Raw genomic sequence first — 17,909 nt, 5'->3', positions numbered from 1 at the left:
CCGCACTTCCAGGTTCCTTTTCGTGCCAGCAGTGTCCATGTGTACCGTGGAACTCTCAGCACTTTCCTCCACACCGAGTCGCAGTTCGTCAAGCCGACACGTTCTTAATAGCCACCCCTCGTATGTAACGTGCTGTCGTGAAAGCCTTGGTATTAGCGGAAGACCGCAAAGAACAACACTAATTCCTTATCCTGGTGGTGCTGTACGGAAGGAAGGAAGGTAAATTGGGTTTAGCGTCCCGCCGACATCGAGGTCTTTAGAGACGGAGCACAAGCTCGGATTGTGTCAAGGATGGGCAAGGAAATCAACCGTGCCGTTTCAAAGGAACCATCCAGGCGTTCGCGATTTAGGGAAATTACCGAAAACTTAAATCTGGATGGCCAGACACAGGTATGAACCATTGTCTTCTCGAGTGCGAGTCCAGTATGCTACCCACTGCGCCACCTCGCTCGTTTGTGCTGTATGGCTATGCGTGATGAGAATACTTTTAAGGTCCCGCTCTGTACCATTCGTTCGCTGTCATAGGGATAAATATTTTGAAAACGTTCTTTAAAGAGTTAGTTTAAGGACGTATCGTGATTTTTGGTAATAGGACAGCCTAATGATAATACACTACCGGCCATTAAAATTGCTACACCACGAAGATGACGTTCTACAGACGCCAAATTTAACCGACAGGAAGAAGATGCTGTGATCTGCAAATGATTAGCTTTTCAGAGCATTCACACAAGGTTGGCACCGGTGGCGACACCTACAACGTGTTGACATGAGGAAAGTTTCCAACCGATTTCTCATACACAAACAGCAGTTGACCGGCGTTGCCTGGTGAAACGTTGTTGTGGTGCCTCGTGTAAGGAGGAGAAATGCGTACCATCACGTCCCCGACTTTGATAAAGGTCGGATTGTAGCCTATCGCGATTTCGGTTTATCGTATCGCGATATTGCTGCTCGCGTTGGTCAAGATCCAATGACTGTTAGCAGAATATGGAATCGGTGGGTTCAGGAGGGTAATACGGAACGCCGTGCTGGATCCCAACGGCCTCGTATCACTAGCAGTCGAGATGACAGGCATCTTATCCTCATGGCTGTAACGGATCGTGCAGCCACGTCTCGATCCCTGAGTCAACAGATGGGGTCGTTTGCAAGACAACAACCATCTGCACGAACAGTTCGACGACGTTTGCAGCAACACGGACTGTCAGCTCGGAGACCATGGCTGCGGTTACCCTTGACGCTGCATCACAGACAGGAGCGCCTGCGATGGTGTACTCAACGACGAACCTGGGTGCACGAACGGCAAAACGTCATTTTTTCGGATGAATCCAGGTTCTGTTTACAGCATCATGATGGTCGCATCAGTGTTTGGCGACATCGCTGTGAACGCACATTGGAAGCGCGTATTCGTCATCGCCATACTGGCGTATCACCCAGCGTGATGGTATGGGGTGCCATTGGTTACACGTCTCGGTCACCTCTTGTTCGCATTGACGGCACTTTGAACAGTGGACGTTATATTTCAGATGTGTTACGACCAGTGGCTCTACCCTTCATTCGATCCCTGCGAAACCCTACATTTCAGTAGGATAATGCATGACCGCATGTTGCAGGTCCTGTACGGGCCTTTCTGGACACAGAAAATGTTCGAATGCTGCCCTGGCCAGCACATTCTCCAAATCTCTCACCAACTGAAAACGTCTGGTCAATGGTGGCCGAGCAAGTGGCTCGCCACAATACGCGTCACTACTCTTGATGAACTGTGGTATCGTGTCGGAGCTGCATGGGCAGCTGTACCTGTACACGCCATCCAGGCTCTGTTTGACTCAGTGCCCAGGTGTATCAAGGCCGTTATTACGACCAGAGGTGGTTGTTCTGGGTACTGATTTTTCAGGATCAATGCACCCAAATTGCGTGAAAATGTAATCACATGTCAGTTCTAGTATAATATATTTGTCCAATGAATAGCCGTTTATCATCTGCATTTCTTCTTGGTGTAGTAGTTTTAATGGCCAGTAGTGTACTTGGTACCGAAGGTGGTAGCCAGTAGGCAAAATATATAAACTTGTACCAAGGCCTGGATTCGAACTCGCATCTCCTGCTCACTAGGTAGATGCGCTAACTACTAGACCATTCTGGCACAGTGGCTCGGCTCAGCTGCACGGGCTACCATAGCACGCCTTCCTCCTCAGTGGGATTTTGGATTGAGGAGGGAGGCGTGCTACAGTAGTATGTGCACGGGTGGCGTAGTGGTCAGCGCATGTTCCAAGTGAACAGGAGACCCGGGTTCGAATCCTCGCCTTGGTACAAATACTTATTCGCCGTTTCAGTCTGCATACACACACAAAGTCGGAGACTTGAAAAGGTCTCTAGGACCAAATAGTTCCATTTGAAAACAAAAAAGTGCATAGAATAAAGCAACAATATTTCCTGATTCTGTTGATCGGTGATCCAACCGACAGCATGTCGGGAATAGATGGTTAAGCAATCAATCATCCCATGCTCTAGGTGCGAGTGGGATGGGAAGAAGCCCAATAAATGGCACATTGGGAAATACCCTCTGCCACGCACTCCGCAGTGGCCTGCAGGAGTACGGATGTAGGCACTCACGTTGAGTCCGACCAGCGCCTGCACGTCTTCCTTGTACTTGTGGTACGAGTCGGCCGCCACGTCGCCGTTATTGCCGTCGGCCGTCAGGTTGGGCTGCGTGTGCAGCATGTGGTCCCAGATGCTCTCTCCCTTTCCTGCAACACGCGTAAATCGCTCATCTCAGATATCCAGCTCACTGCCAAAGTGCTTCTGACAATGTTCCGTGGAACATACTCCTTCAACTTCTGGAGCTAATATGGACAAAACAGTGTAACGAAAGGGTGCGTACAGCCTGTGCAGAAACCACATTGCACTTGTAACTTCTGAAGGATATGGAAGGGAAGTGGTTGTTGAGACGTGAATAAGACGGGTTTGTAAGTTATCACCCATGTTACTCAATACGTACGCTGAGCAATCAGTACGAGAAGCTAACTAGAAATCAGCAAAAAGGAAACTCAGGTTCAGGGAGAAATGAAAACTCCAAGGTTTACAGGTGTCATCGTTAATTTTGTTAGAGACGGCAAACCGGTTGGTAGATACACTATGTCATCAAAAGTATCCGGACACCCTCAGAAACATACGTCTTTCATAATGGGTCCATTGTGCTGACACCTACTGCCACGTACTCCATATCAGCGACCTCAGTACTCATTAGACATCGTGAGAGAGCAGAATGGGGCGCTCCGCGGAACTCACGGACTTCGAACGTGGTCACGTGATTGAGTGTCACCTTGTGTCATACGTCTGTACGCGAGATTTCCACGCTCCTAAACATTACTGGGTCCACTATTTCCGATGTGATAGTGAAGTGGAAGCGCGAAGGTACACGTATAGCACAAAAGCGTACAGGCTGACTTCGGTTGTTGACTGACAGAGACCGCCGACAGTTGAAGAGGGTCGTAATGCGCAATAGGCAGACATATATCCAGACCATCACACAGGAGTTCCAAACTGGAAGCACTATGACAGTTAGTCGGGAGGTGAGAAAACTTGGATTCAATGTTCGAGCGGCTGCTCATAAGCCACACATTACGCCGGTAAATGCCAAACGACGCCTCGCTTGGTGTAAGGAGCGTAAACATTGGACGATTGAAAGGTGGAAAATCGTTGTGTGGAGTGACGGATCACGGTACACAATGTGGCGATCCGATGGCAGGGTGTGGGTATGGTGAATGCCTGGTGAACGCCATCTGCTAGACAGTGCGAACAGTAAAATTCGGAGGCGGTGATGTTATGGTGTGGTCGTGTTTTTCATGGAGGGGGCTTGCACCTCTTGTTGTTTTGCATGACACTATCGCAGCACAGGGCTACATTGATGTTTTAAGCACTTTCTTGCTTCTCACTATTGAAGAGCAAATCGGGGATGGCGATTGCATCCTTCAATATGATCGAGCTCCTGCTCATAATGCACGGCCTGTGGCGGAGTGGTTACACGACAGTAACATCCCTGTAATGGAGTGGCCTGCATAGAGTCTTGACCTGAATCCTACAGAACACCTTTGGGATGTTTTGGAACGCCGACTTCGTGCCAGGCCTCAACGACCGACATCGATACCTCTCCTCAGTGCAGAACTCCGTGTAGAATGGGCTGCCATTCCCTAAGAAACCTTCCAGCATCTGACTGAAGGTACGCCTGCGAGAGTGGAAGCTGTCATCAAGGCTAAGGGTGGGCCAACACCATACTGAATTTCAGCATTACCGATGGAGGCGTCACGTACTCTGTTTTCAGCAAGGTGTCCGGATACTTTTGATCACATAGTGTATGTTGATTAGAATGTATAGCGTCTTAAGAAAAAGTTATAAGACAGACATCAGAAAAAGATACGAGTAAGGGGGTGTAGTTAATTAAATCAGGAGGTGCTGAGTGAATTACATTAGGACATGGCACTCTAAAAGTTATGAAGTTTTTATATCTGGACAGCAAAATAGCTGACGGTGGTCGGAGCGGAGACGATATAATATGCAGACTGTCAGTAGCTAGAAAAGCTCGTGTGAGGAGGGAAATACGCGTTGTGTTATAAAACGATCGAGAATTTGGTACTCCACGTGTTATATTAGTTATATTCAAGCTCTTGATTCGTTTTAGAACTGCTAACATTTGAGAAAAGTCACTGTACATTGTTAGCCATAGCGGGTATTTAGTCCGTTGTCAGCTGCTAAAAAGGATACATTCATTTTGTAGTATCTGCGATCATTTTTTGATATAAAAATGCTTTGTATTAAAGTTTGCGATGAGAATGGAACAAATTGCAGCAAAGTTTTATAAATGGTGAATATTGCTCTTGGTGAGTCTGCTAAGAGTAAAACAAAGGTTTGCAAGTGGTGTAAGCATTTCGGAAAAGGTGCTGAAGTCTTTGAAGATTACAAGCGCCCTAGACGCCTCGGTGTACCATCAACTTATAAAATCGTGCAAGCAGTGAAAGTTGCCGAAGCCGTTGGCATATCAAATGGCTCCAGTCACGAAATTATTTCGGATTTTTTGGGAATGAAACGAGTTACAGCAAACTTTGTTCCAAAATTGTTACGTCCCCATACGTAATGGGGACTGTGTTTTTAGATTTTAACAACATAGTGCGCCATGAATTCTTTCCACCAAGTCGAACGATGAGTAAGAAGGGTTGCCTACAAGTTCAATTAGTCCAGTCAAATAGCAGATATACCTTGCAAAAGGTGGGGTAGAAGAGTTTATTTTTTCGACTCGTTCATATGGTTGGAAAGATTAGAAAACCGAGTTTTGCCAACAAAATTTCGCTTGGGAAAACTTTCTGCAGTCAAAAAAGTTGGAAAATTTCGGCCTTTTTTCAGTTTTTTCAAAATATCTCAGTTTTTTGCTCCTATCGCTTTAACGTCTATTTTCTTTTTTAAAGAGCACAAAATTCTCTACAAATTTGATTCTTACCATTTTTTTCTACTCCCAATATCTAAGGCGCTACAGCGCCTTAAAAAATACCAATTTTTCAAATTTTGAGCATAGTGGCAAGATACCTATTTTTTTAACACTATTTTTTCAGTTTCTGTTTGTGTAGTATAAATACATAATACATCATGTTATATGTTGAAATTTACCACCTCACTTTCAGGTATTCAATATCTCTGTATGCAACATGAAGATTGCTGGGCACCCAACTATTGTGATTCTTACATCACTACCAGAAGTTCACTGTGGGCCACCTCAGCCCTGGTATTTCTTAAACTATAAATATAAAAATACACCATTAAGACACACACACACACACACACACACACACACACACACACACACATACACACGCACACAAAATAAATTGTCTCAGGAAGCTGAACTATTATTAGCGGCAATAGGCAACCTAGTTAGGTAGGTAATTATTCTTGTGTATAAAAGCCACACAGTTGACATTAAAAATAAGTAACTTTATTACAATTAAAATGCATTGTCAGTTACTAAAAAATGTTGACAGTTCTGGGTGTGTAATACTTGTAATATCGCACTTTAGCACACTTGAGACAGATATGAGCATCACTTCCAACGTTTTGATGGGCCAGGTTCCTCAGTGTCACCAGAAATACCTTGAATTACGGATTCAGGGGTGTACATAGAGTTGATCCCAGATTGAGCTCTTCTTTAAACAGCGAGTCAGCCTCAGCAAGTTCGTTGATTTCGTCAGCAGCTTCCTCAACATCCTCCATAACATCTTCTTCACTGTCTTCCTATAAAAATTTTGGCACGTTTTGACAGTTGACCCCAATACATTTCTTGCAAATTGAAGAACATTTCATACCCGCTTTTCTGCGGGAGCACACTCCGCCACAGGTCAGCGTGCACCATGTGAAGAAGTGCTTCACGTGCTGGATCTTGGCTCATTATAACGGGTGTTGGACCATGGTCACTGTGATTCCAGCCCCATTTCTCAGGAGGTCTCCAGTTTCCCATCCAACTTTGAACTTGTTGGTAAGTCCGCAACGAATGATGTTGTGCAGCATCTTATGTAGGTGGCAACCGTGCAAGATTCAGTTTGCTTTTTGTGGCAGACTTGGTACCGCAAATGGTCTAGTGTGTGGGAACTGCTGACACCTCCACTATACAATGCGATAGTAACCTGTTCTCCTTCTGTTATTATTTCTTCACGGGTAGCATGTGGTTTATTGAACGTGCAAAGCGCTGAGGTTAAGTGTTCATTTTTCGCAGCCATATTGCAGCACTTAATTTTTCCTTGACCAAAAAAAGCGGATGTTGTATCACATCCGCTAAAGGCGTGAGTGAACAGAATATATTCACTGTCAAACTGGAAAACCACTTGTCTTCTGCATTTCCTCTTCCTGGCTTCAAGAAAAATAAGTTTTCAATGCCTTGCCCCAAACCGGTCATGAGCACAAGCAGGTCGACATCTTCTCTTATAATGACAACACTTCTAAAATCTTTGGTTCTTGAAATGGCAGATGTTACAATCATAACGTCAGCATCTTCTTGTGCCTGGTGCACTTCAATGCTACACTCCAGAAATTCCTTTTTAAGAAGAGTGATCAAACGCATCTCGTTTCGTTCGTTGTACAAGAACTTGTCCTGAGGGACTTGATTCACCATCTCTGATTCAACCACAACGTCAACCGAAGAATGTTTTTTCGACCTACGAATCCTCTCAACACTCTTTGTGCTACATTTGTCTCCCTCACATGGATACCCATCAAATACAATAGCAAACTGAGATCCAAAATGACGTTGCAGGTAAGAAACATAGCTTTGGGCTATTGACTTGAAGCAAACATTTCGAGTCCAAGTCACTTTGTGGATAAAGTACCCTCCATCAATGACAAAAAATTTACTCGGTCCACCTTACTTCACATCTTCCACTGGAACGAAGGCATTGTAGAATGAAGATTTTGTTCCTTTTCGCATGCCTTTTTCTGAGAATAGGGACATTGGGTAAGGAGCAAGTTCATATTTCAGAAATACTTTTAACTCTTCTTCACTTTGTTTCATTAAACAAATCCTTTGGAAAAGAGTTAAAGGATCAACAGGAGCAATTTTAGTGCTCCCAGCTTTTACAGAATTGAACGCAGAAAGGAGAGTCACAACTTTATCTTTTCTACGGAACTTTACATCGTGGAAATGGTCACCAACTATTCTTTTCATGCCTTGTAGCACCTTAGATATTGGGAGTAGAAAAAAATGGTAAGAATCAAATTTGTAGAGAATTTTGTGCTCTTTAAAAAAGAAAATAGACGTCAAAGTCAGACATGAAGAAACTTCAACGGGATGGATCAGCAGGAGAGCAGTATCGTACCAATATTGATTGAAGACCCCATCAAAACGTGGAATTCACGAATGTAACAGTTTACCAATTTATTAGTATCTTGCAAGAGCCATTTCTTGCTTCTGGGGAGGAGATATTGGCACCACAGGTTGCATGTTACGAGTACTTGTGCGAAGAACTCGCTTCCTGGTGTGTACCACGGAGCAGAGAGACTCCATGCTATACAGTTGTGTCATTTCAGTTGCCTACTTAGCAGGTTTTAAGCGGAGAGGACCGTTCAGCTTAAGCCGTAGTTTCAACGCGACCTATTGAGGGCATCGCCTGCCACGTGGGCGAAAATAGAGCGTTTCTCGCTATCAGTCAGCCCTCCGGGTATTTACGTGGGCTGCACGCCGCGACGAGCGGAGTTAAGTGGAGAGTCAGCTGGGTGTACTTCAGGGACCGACTCTGCTGTGCGCAACAGAATTTAAGGATCACTTCTTCGGAACCCCGTAACTGTTACCATTGCGACGTATAAGTATGAAATTGGACGCAAATGTGTCTACAATCTTCTTCTGTAGTGGTGCAATAGCATGGCACCCTGCAACGTCACACTCGGACTCGACGACCCTTCAAACAGCAAGGTGTCGACACATTTCACCAGCATTCTGGCCAGCACCACCGTGTACGTTTCACACCTTGGGAAGGTCACCACACCCCTACTTACCCACATTTCACTCCTATTTTTGACATTTCTGCGATAGAGGTCAGAATAGCAACATCCAGCGCTGAAACGACGCGGTTTTCTTAATAGGGATCGTGTAAACGAGATCAGACAGCCGGCCGAAGTGGCCGTGCGGTTCTAGGCGCTACAGTCTGGAGCAGAGCGACCGCTGCGGTCGCAGGTTCGAATCCTGCCTCGGGCATGGACGTGTGTGACGTTGTTAGGTTAGTTAGGTTTAATTAGTTCTAAGTTCTAGGCGACTGATGACCTCAGAAGTAAAGTCGCATAGTGCTCAGAGCCATTTGAACCATTTTGAGATCAGACAAATAGTCACTTAGAATCCACAAGAAAAAGGCCTCGGCTCTGAACACTATGGGACTTAACATCTATGGTCATCAGTCCCCTAGAACTTAGAATCTAACTAACCTAAGGACATCACACAACACCCAGTCTTCACGAGGCAGAGAAAATCCCTGACCCCACCGGGAATCGAACCCGGGAAAAAAGGCCTCGGGTCGTGGCATAAAGGCTGTCAATGAAACCAACCTTTTCCTTGGAGCGTTGATCCCCGTACATTTCGCGGACGAAAACGACAGTTCTCAGTGCGATGAGATACAGGACGACGTTCTCGACAACTTTTGACGCTGCATATACACTGGGACGTTTCAACCCCTCTCTAGAGGCATTGTGGGGCTATAAGCGCACTTAACGTGATCGTACCCCTTTGGAGGGCAGTGCGACTGCAATATTTGCTCTCGTGTAAAGCTTGGAACCACTAGAGATCGTTCAGAACCATTCGACGAAATTTGAACGTGATGCGAAGCAGCGGAAGGTGCTTATCCTTAAAAATGTATATTTACAAAGAAAACCTGTGGAGTAACCCTAGGCGCGTGTAGACAGGCAACCTCTCGACACCCCTCATATTCCAGCTGCTGCTTGCAGGGGTCTAGGACTAAGTTACAGGTTGTCTCTGCAAAGGTACATTTTCAAAATCCTCAGTAATGGTGGGTAGGTGCTACTGGGAGTGTTGCCAAAATTCCGGGTCTTGGAGGGACCCCTTGCCATTTATTTCACGCAAATACGCTACTGGCCATTAAAATTGCTACACCGAGAAGAAATGTAGGTGATAAACGGGTATTCGTTGGACAAACATACTAGAACTGACATGTGATTACATTTTCGCGCAATTTGGGTGCATAGATTCTGAGAAATCAGTACCCAGAACAACCACCTCTATCCGTAATAACGGCCGTGATAGACCTGGGCATTGAGTCAAACAGAGCTTGGATGGCGTGTACAGGTACAGCTGCCCATGCAGCTTCAACACGATACCACAGTTCATCAAGAGTAGTGACTGGCGTATTGTGACGAGCAACATTTGGTCGTGCATTATCCTGCTCAAATTTAGGGTTACGTAGGGAGCGAATAAAGGGTAGAGCAACGGCTCGCAACACATCTGAAATGTAACATCCACTGTTCAAAGTGTCGTCAATGCGAACAAGAGGTGACCGAGACGTGTAACAAGTGGCACCCCATACCATCACTCCGGGTGATACGCCAGTATAGCGATGTCGAATACACGCTTCCAATGTGCGTTCACAGCGATGTCACCAAACACGGATGCGACCATCATGACACTGTAAACAGAACCTGGATTCGTCCCAAAAAATTACGTTTTGCCATTCGTGCACGCAGGTTCGTCGTTGAGTACACCATCACAGGCGCTCCTGTGTGTGATGCAGCGTCAAGGGTAACCGCAGCCATCGTCTCCGAACTGATAGTTCCATGCTGCTGCAAACGTCGTCGAACTGTTCGTGCTCATGGTTATTGTCTTGCAAACGTCCCCATCTGTTGACTCAGGGTTCGAGGTGTGACTGCACGATCCGTTACAGCCATGCGGATAAGGTGCTGTCATCTCGGCTGCTGGTGATACGAGGCCGTTGGGATCCAGCACGGCGTTCCGTATTACCCTCCTGAACCCACCGATTCCATACTCTGCTAACAGTCATTGGATCTCGACCAACGCGAGCAGCAATGTCGCGATACGAGAAACCGCAGTCGCGATAGCCTACAATCCGACCTTTATCAAAGTCGGGGACGTGATGGTACGCATTTCTCCTCCTTACACGAGGCATCACAACAACGTTTCACCAGGCAACGCCGGTCAACTGCTGTTTGTGTATGAGAAATTGGTTGGAAACTTTCCTCATGTCAGCACGTTGTAGGTGTCGCCACCGGCGCCAACCTTGTGTGAATGCTCTGAAAAGCTAATCATTTGCATATCACAGCATCTTCTTCCTGTCGGTTAAATTTCGCGTCTGTGGGACGTCATCTTCGTGGTGTAGCAATTTTAATGGCCAGTAGTGTATTAATGTCATACCCCTCCATGAGGACGCTGCGGGATGGGGCGAAGCATGAGGGCTGAAAAAGCATAAGCACACTTCGCTGCTACCTGCCACCTTTAAATTTCGACCAATGGTTTTGAATGGTCCCTAGTGACTCCAGCCTGTACACGAGAGCAAAAATATGGAGTCACACTGCACTCCAAATGAGTGTTACCATTTTCAATGTGGATGAAATCCGACAATGTCGTTAGAGAGGAGGTGAAATGTCTGATGGTTCAGTAGCGTCAAAGGTTATCACGAACTGTCTTTTCGATCGCGAAATGTACGAGAATCAACGCCCAAAGAAAAAGGGTAAGTTCACTGACGTCCTTAATGCCTTCCCATGAGGTCTTTTCGTGACTGTTCTGAGTGGCAGTGTGTCTGAAGTCTTTTCCTCTGCCTCTGCCTCGTTTCAACACTGGATGTCGCTGTTATGAACTCCGCGTGTAAAGGAGGAGTGAAATGTGGGTAAGAGGGGTGTGACAACCTCCTCATCATGTGACACTTTCACGGTGGCGATGGACGGAATCTTAATGAACTTTTTTGCCTATGTGACGTCATCACGATACACATCACATCAACTTCTGATTTGCGGTGTTTTTTCCGCATGTGTCGACATCTTGTTGTTGGAAGCGTCGTGAGCCCGAGAGTGATGTCATAAGTTGCCACGCTTTTGCACCATTATAATTTGAACGCACCTTCCAGCCATATTTCAAACTTAAATGTCGCCATGGGAGACAATTACAGAGTTTCGAGAAATTGAACTTTTGCACAGCGTATTTACGACGACCGCCTTTGACGGTGGCCGCTCGTCCACCCCGTTCATCCTTCGTGATGGGGCTTAGAAGAATTTCTTAGAAATATGGCCCAACTAGATAAGGAATTTTATCTGGAGAGATACTTGTCGAATATTGCACCTGACGCCGGATCTCTTCCAGACGATAGTTATGTATTTTATGTAACTGATTGCATAATAAATAGTGTGGACCTTGACTTGAACAGCTGCTCAGTAGCTGTGTTAGTCGCAGCCATTTTGGAAGAACTCAGGTAATCACTTTTACGTGGGTTAAATGTTGTAGAACATTGATACCTGGCAAACCTCGTTCGCAAATTGTACCTTTTAACAGAGCACAATATGACAGTTAATGCAACTGTTTCGATGGCATATACATTGGGGAAACGTTATATGGCTTACAAAACGCTCGATCGCCCAATACTTGAATATTGCTCGTCAGCATGGGATCCGTACCTGTCAGGATTGATAGAGGAAATAGAGAAGATGCAGTGCGTTTCGTTACAGGTTCATTTAGTAAGCGTGAAAGCGACACGCCGATGATCAGCCAACTTCTGCGGCAGACGCTGCGTTCTCCATCATTGTGTGGTCTCCTGTTAAAACTGCGAGGGCGTACGTTCCTAGAAGAGTCAGCCTATGTATGTCTCGCCAAAAGATCATGAGGACAAAATATGAGAGATTCGAGCCCACACAGAGGCTTACCAGCTGTCGTGCTTCCCGCGAACCATTCGCGAATGGAACAGGAAAAGACGGAAGCGACACTGGTACTCAAGGTACCCTCCGCCACGCACCGTAGGGTGGCTCGCGGAGTACAGATGCAGATGTAGATATGGCAACCACAGTTCATTTTTTGGGGAGCGTGAATTACTTAAGCAGTTTTTTTACATGTATTTCCGAATCTACACTCCTGGAAATGGAAAAAAGAACACATTGACACCGGTGTGTCAGACCCACCATACTTGCTCCAGACACTGCGAGAGGGCTGTACAAGCAATGATCACACGCACGGCACAGCGGACACACCAGGAACCGCGGTGTTGGTTGTCGAATGGCGCTAGCTGCGCAGCATTTGTGCACCGCCGCCGTCAGTGTCAGCCAGTTTGCCGTGGCATACGGAGCTCCATCGCAGTCTTTAACACTGGTAGCATGCCGCGACAGCGTGGACGTGAACCGTATGTGCAGTTGACGGACTTTGAGCGAGGGCGTATAGTGGGCATGCGGGAGGCCGGGTGGACGTACCGCCGAATTGCTCAACACGTGGGGCGTGAGGTCTCCACAGTACATCGATGTTGTCGCCAGTGGTCGGCGGAAGGTGCACGTGCCCGTCGACCTGGGACCGGACCGCAGCTACGCACGGATGCACGCCAAGACCGTAGGATCCTACGCAGTGCCGTAGGGGACCGCACCGCCACTTCCCAGCAAATTAGAGACACTGTTGCTCCTGGGGTATCGGCGAGGACCATTCGCAACCGTCTCCATGAAGCTGGGCTACGGTCCCGCACACCGTTAGGCCGTCTTCCGCTCACGCCCCAACATCGTGCAGCCCGCCTCCAGTGGTGTCGCGACAGGCGTGAATGGAGGGACGAATGGAGACGTGTCGTCTTCAGCGATGAGAGTCGCTTCTGCCTTGGTGCCAATGATGGTCGTATGCGTGTTTGGCGCCGTGCAGGTGAGCGCCACAATCAGGACTGCATACGACCGAGGCACACAGGGCCAACACCCGGCATCATGGTGTGGGGAGCGATCTCCTACACTGGCCGTACACCAGTGGTGATCGTCGAGGGGACACTGAATAGTGCACGGTACATCCAAACCGTCATCGAACCCATCGTTCTACCATTCCTAGACCAGCAAGGGAACTTGCTGTTCCAACAGGACAATGCACGTCCGCATGTATCCCGTGCCACCCAACGTGCTCTAGAAGGTGTAAGTCAACTACCCTGGCCAGCAAGATCTCCGGATCTGTCCCCCATTGATCATGATTGGGACTGGATGAAGCGTCGTCTCACGCGGTCTGCACGTCCAGCACGAACGCTGGTCCAACTGAGGCGCCAGGTGGAAATGGCATGGCAAGCCGTTCCACAGGACTACATCCAGCATCTCTACGATCGTCTCCATGGGAGAATAGCAGCCTGCATTGCTGCGAAAGGTGGATATACACTGTACTAGTGCCGACATTGTGCATGCTCTGTTGCCTGTGTCTATGTGCCTGTGGTTCTGTCAGTGTGATCATGTGATGTATCTGACCCCAGGAATGTGTCAATAAAGTTTCCCCTTCCTGGGACAATGAATTCACGGTGTTCTTATTTCAATTTCCAGGAGTGTATTAAACTGTATTGGTTCAGACGAATTGTAACAAACTTTTCACTAATCGACATAAATCATGGATCCCGTGTTGTTATTTTTAGGGATATGTTTATTTATTGTATGTAACAGAAATGCAGTAATCTCAGCAGTTATAATTTTAGATGTGAAAGAATTTATATCGATACGATACGCACTGCAAGAATACATTATTTTTATTATTGTTTCGAGGTTTTGTCGTGACAGCTTTCCGGAGGAACACTAGTATGGTCATACTGGGGCGTAAACTGAAGCAATAAGGCCGACATCTGTTGGCTAAGCAAACGTGCTAGTTAAGACAGCAAGATGAAACTTGAAGTCTTACTTAGTAGTTACACTGTGTGATCAAAAGTGTCCGGACACCCCCGAAACATACGTTTTTCATATTAGGTGCATTGTGCTGCCACCTAGTGCCAGGCGCACCACATCAGCGACCTCAGTAGTCATTAGACATGGTGAGAGAGCACAATGGGGCGTTCCGCGTTACTCACGGACTTCGAACGTGGTCAGGTGATTGGATGTCACTTGTGTCATACGTCTGTACGCGAGATTTCCACACTCCTAAACATTGCTAGGTCCACTGTTTCCGATGTGATAGTGAAGTGAAAACGTGAAGGGACATGTACAGCACAAAAGCGTACAGGCCGACCTCGTTTGTTGACTGACAGAGACCGCCGACAGTTGAAGAGGGTCGTAATGTGTAATAGGCAGACATATACCAAACCATCACACAGGAGTTTCAAACTGGAAGCACTATGACAGTTAGCCGGGAGGTGAGAAAACTTGGATTCCATGGTCGAGCAGCTGCTCATAAGCCACACATCACACCGGTAAATGCCAAACGACGCCTCGCTTGATGTAAGGAGCGTAAACATTGGACGATTGAACAGTGGAAAAATTTTGTGTGGAGTGACGAATCACGGTACACAATGTTGCGATCCGATGGCAGGGTGTGGGTATGGCCAATGCCCGGTGAACGTCATCTGCCAGCCCGTGTAGTGCCAACAGTAAAATTCGCTGGCGGTGGCATTATGGTGTGGTCGTGTTTTTCTTGGAGGGGGCTTGCGCACCTTGCGGTTTTGCGTGGCACCATCAGAGCACAGGCCTACATTGATGCTTGCAGCTCCTTCTTGTTTCCCACAGTTGAAGAACAATTCGGGGGTAGCGATTGCATCTTTCAACACGATCGAGCACCTGTTCATAATGCACGGCCTGTGGCGGAGTGGTTACACGACAATAACGTCCCTGTTGTGGACTGATCTGCACAGAGTCCTGACCAGAATCCTATAGAACACCATTGGGATGTTTTGGAACGCCGAATTCTTGCCAGACCTCACCGAACGACATCGATACCTCTTCTCAGTGCAGCACTCCGTGTAGAATGGGCTGCAATTCCCTAAGAAAGCTTCCAGCTCCTGATTTAACGTATGCCTGCGAGAGTGGAAGCTGTCATCAAGGCTAAGGATGGGCCAACACCATACTGAATTCCAGCATTAGTTATGGAGGGCGCCACGAACTTTAAAGTCACTTTCAGCCAAGTGTCCGGATACTTTTGATCACATAGTGTATCCTCTAAAAATAAATCTGTATAATGTTTGTGAGTGGAGAGGCCTGGTTTCTTTGTTCAAGCACGCAATCTGCTGATTCTTGGATAAGTGACACTTGCCGCAGAGGAGTTGATAAGCTGAGTCAGTCATTAGAAGTGGATCAGAATGAGTGTAATGGCGTAGTGTAGGCAGCGCCGGAAGCATGCGCAACACGGGAAGGGATTGCGTTGCGGTCGACTGTTAAACAAGGAATGCATTGGTTGGAATAATTAAAGAGCCCAGACAAGCGAACTATCGGCCACTTATTAGCCCACGGTAGGGTCGTATGTAGTGCTGCTGATAAGTTCACGCGATCGAGGGAGAAGACAAAATGATGAATTTCGCGTCGTTAAAAACTGCTCCAGGTTAAGATTTTATAGGATTGTGGAACACATGATCTTAGTTAACGTGCATTCTGAAATCAGTTAATATGATCTGAATTTGCTATAATACTGCTTTATTAGTTTGCACCCTGTGTGTCAGTTATTACTAAGCTAATTATTGTTAAATACGATTTGAAAATCAAATGTTATACCTAAATTCGTGAATGCTTCCAACAAGTACTGAAATTCAGGAAGTTATGTTTTTTGTTGAGTATAAATGTCTCCAAAAATATGTTCCGTGAACATTTCTAAATGCAATTTGTTTGACAGTCATAATAATGTGTGAATTTGTTGAATGTGAATGTGTAACATTTACGTCAGTTGCTGAACGAGAACAGAGTTTTAAATTTTGAATATTGCAAAAGTTTTTGATGGCGATTGTTTTTGTAATCTTCAGTTACTTGCGTGATACCTACTTGGTAATGGACGCTTGATCTGTTGGGAATAAGTTGACTCAGCTGTCTGATCTCAGTATTCATTTAAATAACAAAGAAATGTACTACCATCGTATCGTATCCTATCATATTCATGTATCACGTTGTCTAACCAGCTCTGCCGTGTTAGATTCTCTATCAATCTTTATTGACTTTCACCTTTAATATATCACCTGTGTTATGTTTTATTTATACAGAAGGCTCTTCATTTTACTCTAGAAGGCCACTACACTGAACGTTGTGGGTGTCACACAGTATACAAAGAGCGTTCAAAAAGTTTTGCACAGTCGTCCCTAAATTTTTAATTTTTTGTAGGAGGAGATTGAAATTTTTGTTTGAACATACTTGGAACATTTAGCTACACGTTCGTATATAAAAGTATTTTCTTTTATTTACAGATGAGCCACAATGGACCGTGAAGTAGTTGCCAGGTTGCGACAACCGTCGATGATGGAGCTCGTCCTCAAGACCGGAAATGACTCTGCCACATCGATTCACAGGGAGTTGCTCCCTGTTTATGGGAAAAAACGCAATGGATCGCAACAGTATCCACCGGTGGTTGCAGAGGTTTAAAGAAGGTGATTTCTCTCTACTGAACAATCCACGAAGCGGTAGACCATCGACGGCAGTGAATGATGTGAATAAGGAGACCATTGATCAAATCATCCAAAATGACAGATATGTGACGACACGACAGCTTGCTGAAATGACTCGTTTATCATTGGGTATCACTGGTGTCACTGGTACAGTTACTAGAGTACAGAAAAATCTGTGCACGTTGGGTGCCTAGGTTATTGACAAGAGAAATGAAAAAGATGAGGAAGAACGTGTGCGAGGAGCTCATGAAGACCTTTACTGAAGAGTGGAAACAGTGTTTTGACGGCGTCATTACCCAGGATGAACCTGAACCTGAGAGTAAGACCCAATCCATGGCGTGGCGTCATCCGAATTTCCCTCGGAAGAAGAAACCAAGACTTTCACGAACAGCAGGCCGAAAGGTGATAGCCTCCTTCCTCTGGAATCAGTGTGGTGTAATTTTCATTGAGTATTTGGAACCTGGCTCCACAATTAACCGGACAGTTACTGTATATCATTGGACAAGCTGCGACGTGTCATGAACACCCACAGACCACAGATTCAGGGTCAGCTCACCAGAGTACACTATGACAATGCCAAACCTCATACAGCCCTTATGAAGCAGGAGAAAATCAGGAAAATGGGTTGGAAAATTGTTCCTCATACCCCTTACAGTCTGGACTTGGCTCCGTCTGATTTTTACTTCTTTGGTCGTCTGAAGACTCACCTGCGCGGTAAAACAGTTGATAGTGAGAAAGACCTTATTTCCTGTGCCAAGCGATGGTGTAAAAGTCAATCCCCAGAATTTTACCAAAGTGCATTTACGTTACGTCACAGTTGATGGAGGCTACATTGAGTAGGCTCAATGTACAGCTAAATGTTCCAAGTATGTC

General features: G+C 46.1%; 1 protein-coding gene across 1 annotated transcript in view; it reads right to left on the bottom strand.

Annotated features, from left to right (window-relative positions):
* LOC126199238 (myrosinase 1-like) overlaps nt 1-17,909 on the bottom strand; it is a 111,108-nt gene that overhangs the window by 87,636 nt on the left and 5,563 nt on the right. The window contains exon 2 of the mRNA XM_049936030.1: nt 2,605-2,738. Within this exon, the coding sequence (XP_049791987.1) occupies nt 2,605-2,738 (134 nt within the window). The remainder of the gene's footprint in view (nt 1-2,604; nt 2,739-17,909) is intronic.

Source organism: Schistocerca nitens, chromosome 8 (genome assembly GCF_023898315.1).
Source record: "Schistocerca nitens isolate TAMUIC-IGC-003100 chromosome 8, iqSchNite1.1, whole genome shotgun sequence".
Classification (NCBI taxonomy): Eukaryota; Metazoa; Arthropoda; class Insecta; order Orthoptera; family Acrididae; genus Schistocerca; species Schistocerca nitens.
This window is presented reverse-complemented; position numbering and strand designations above follow the sequence as displayed.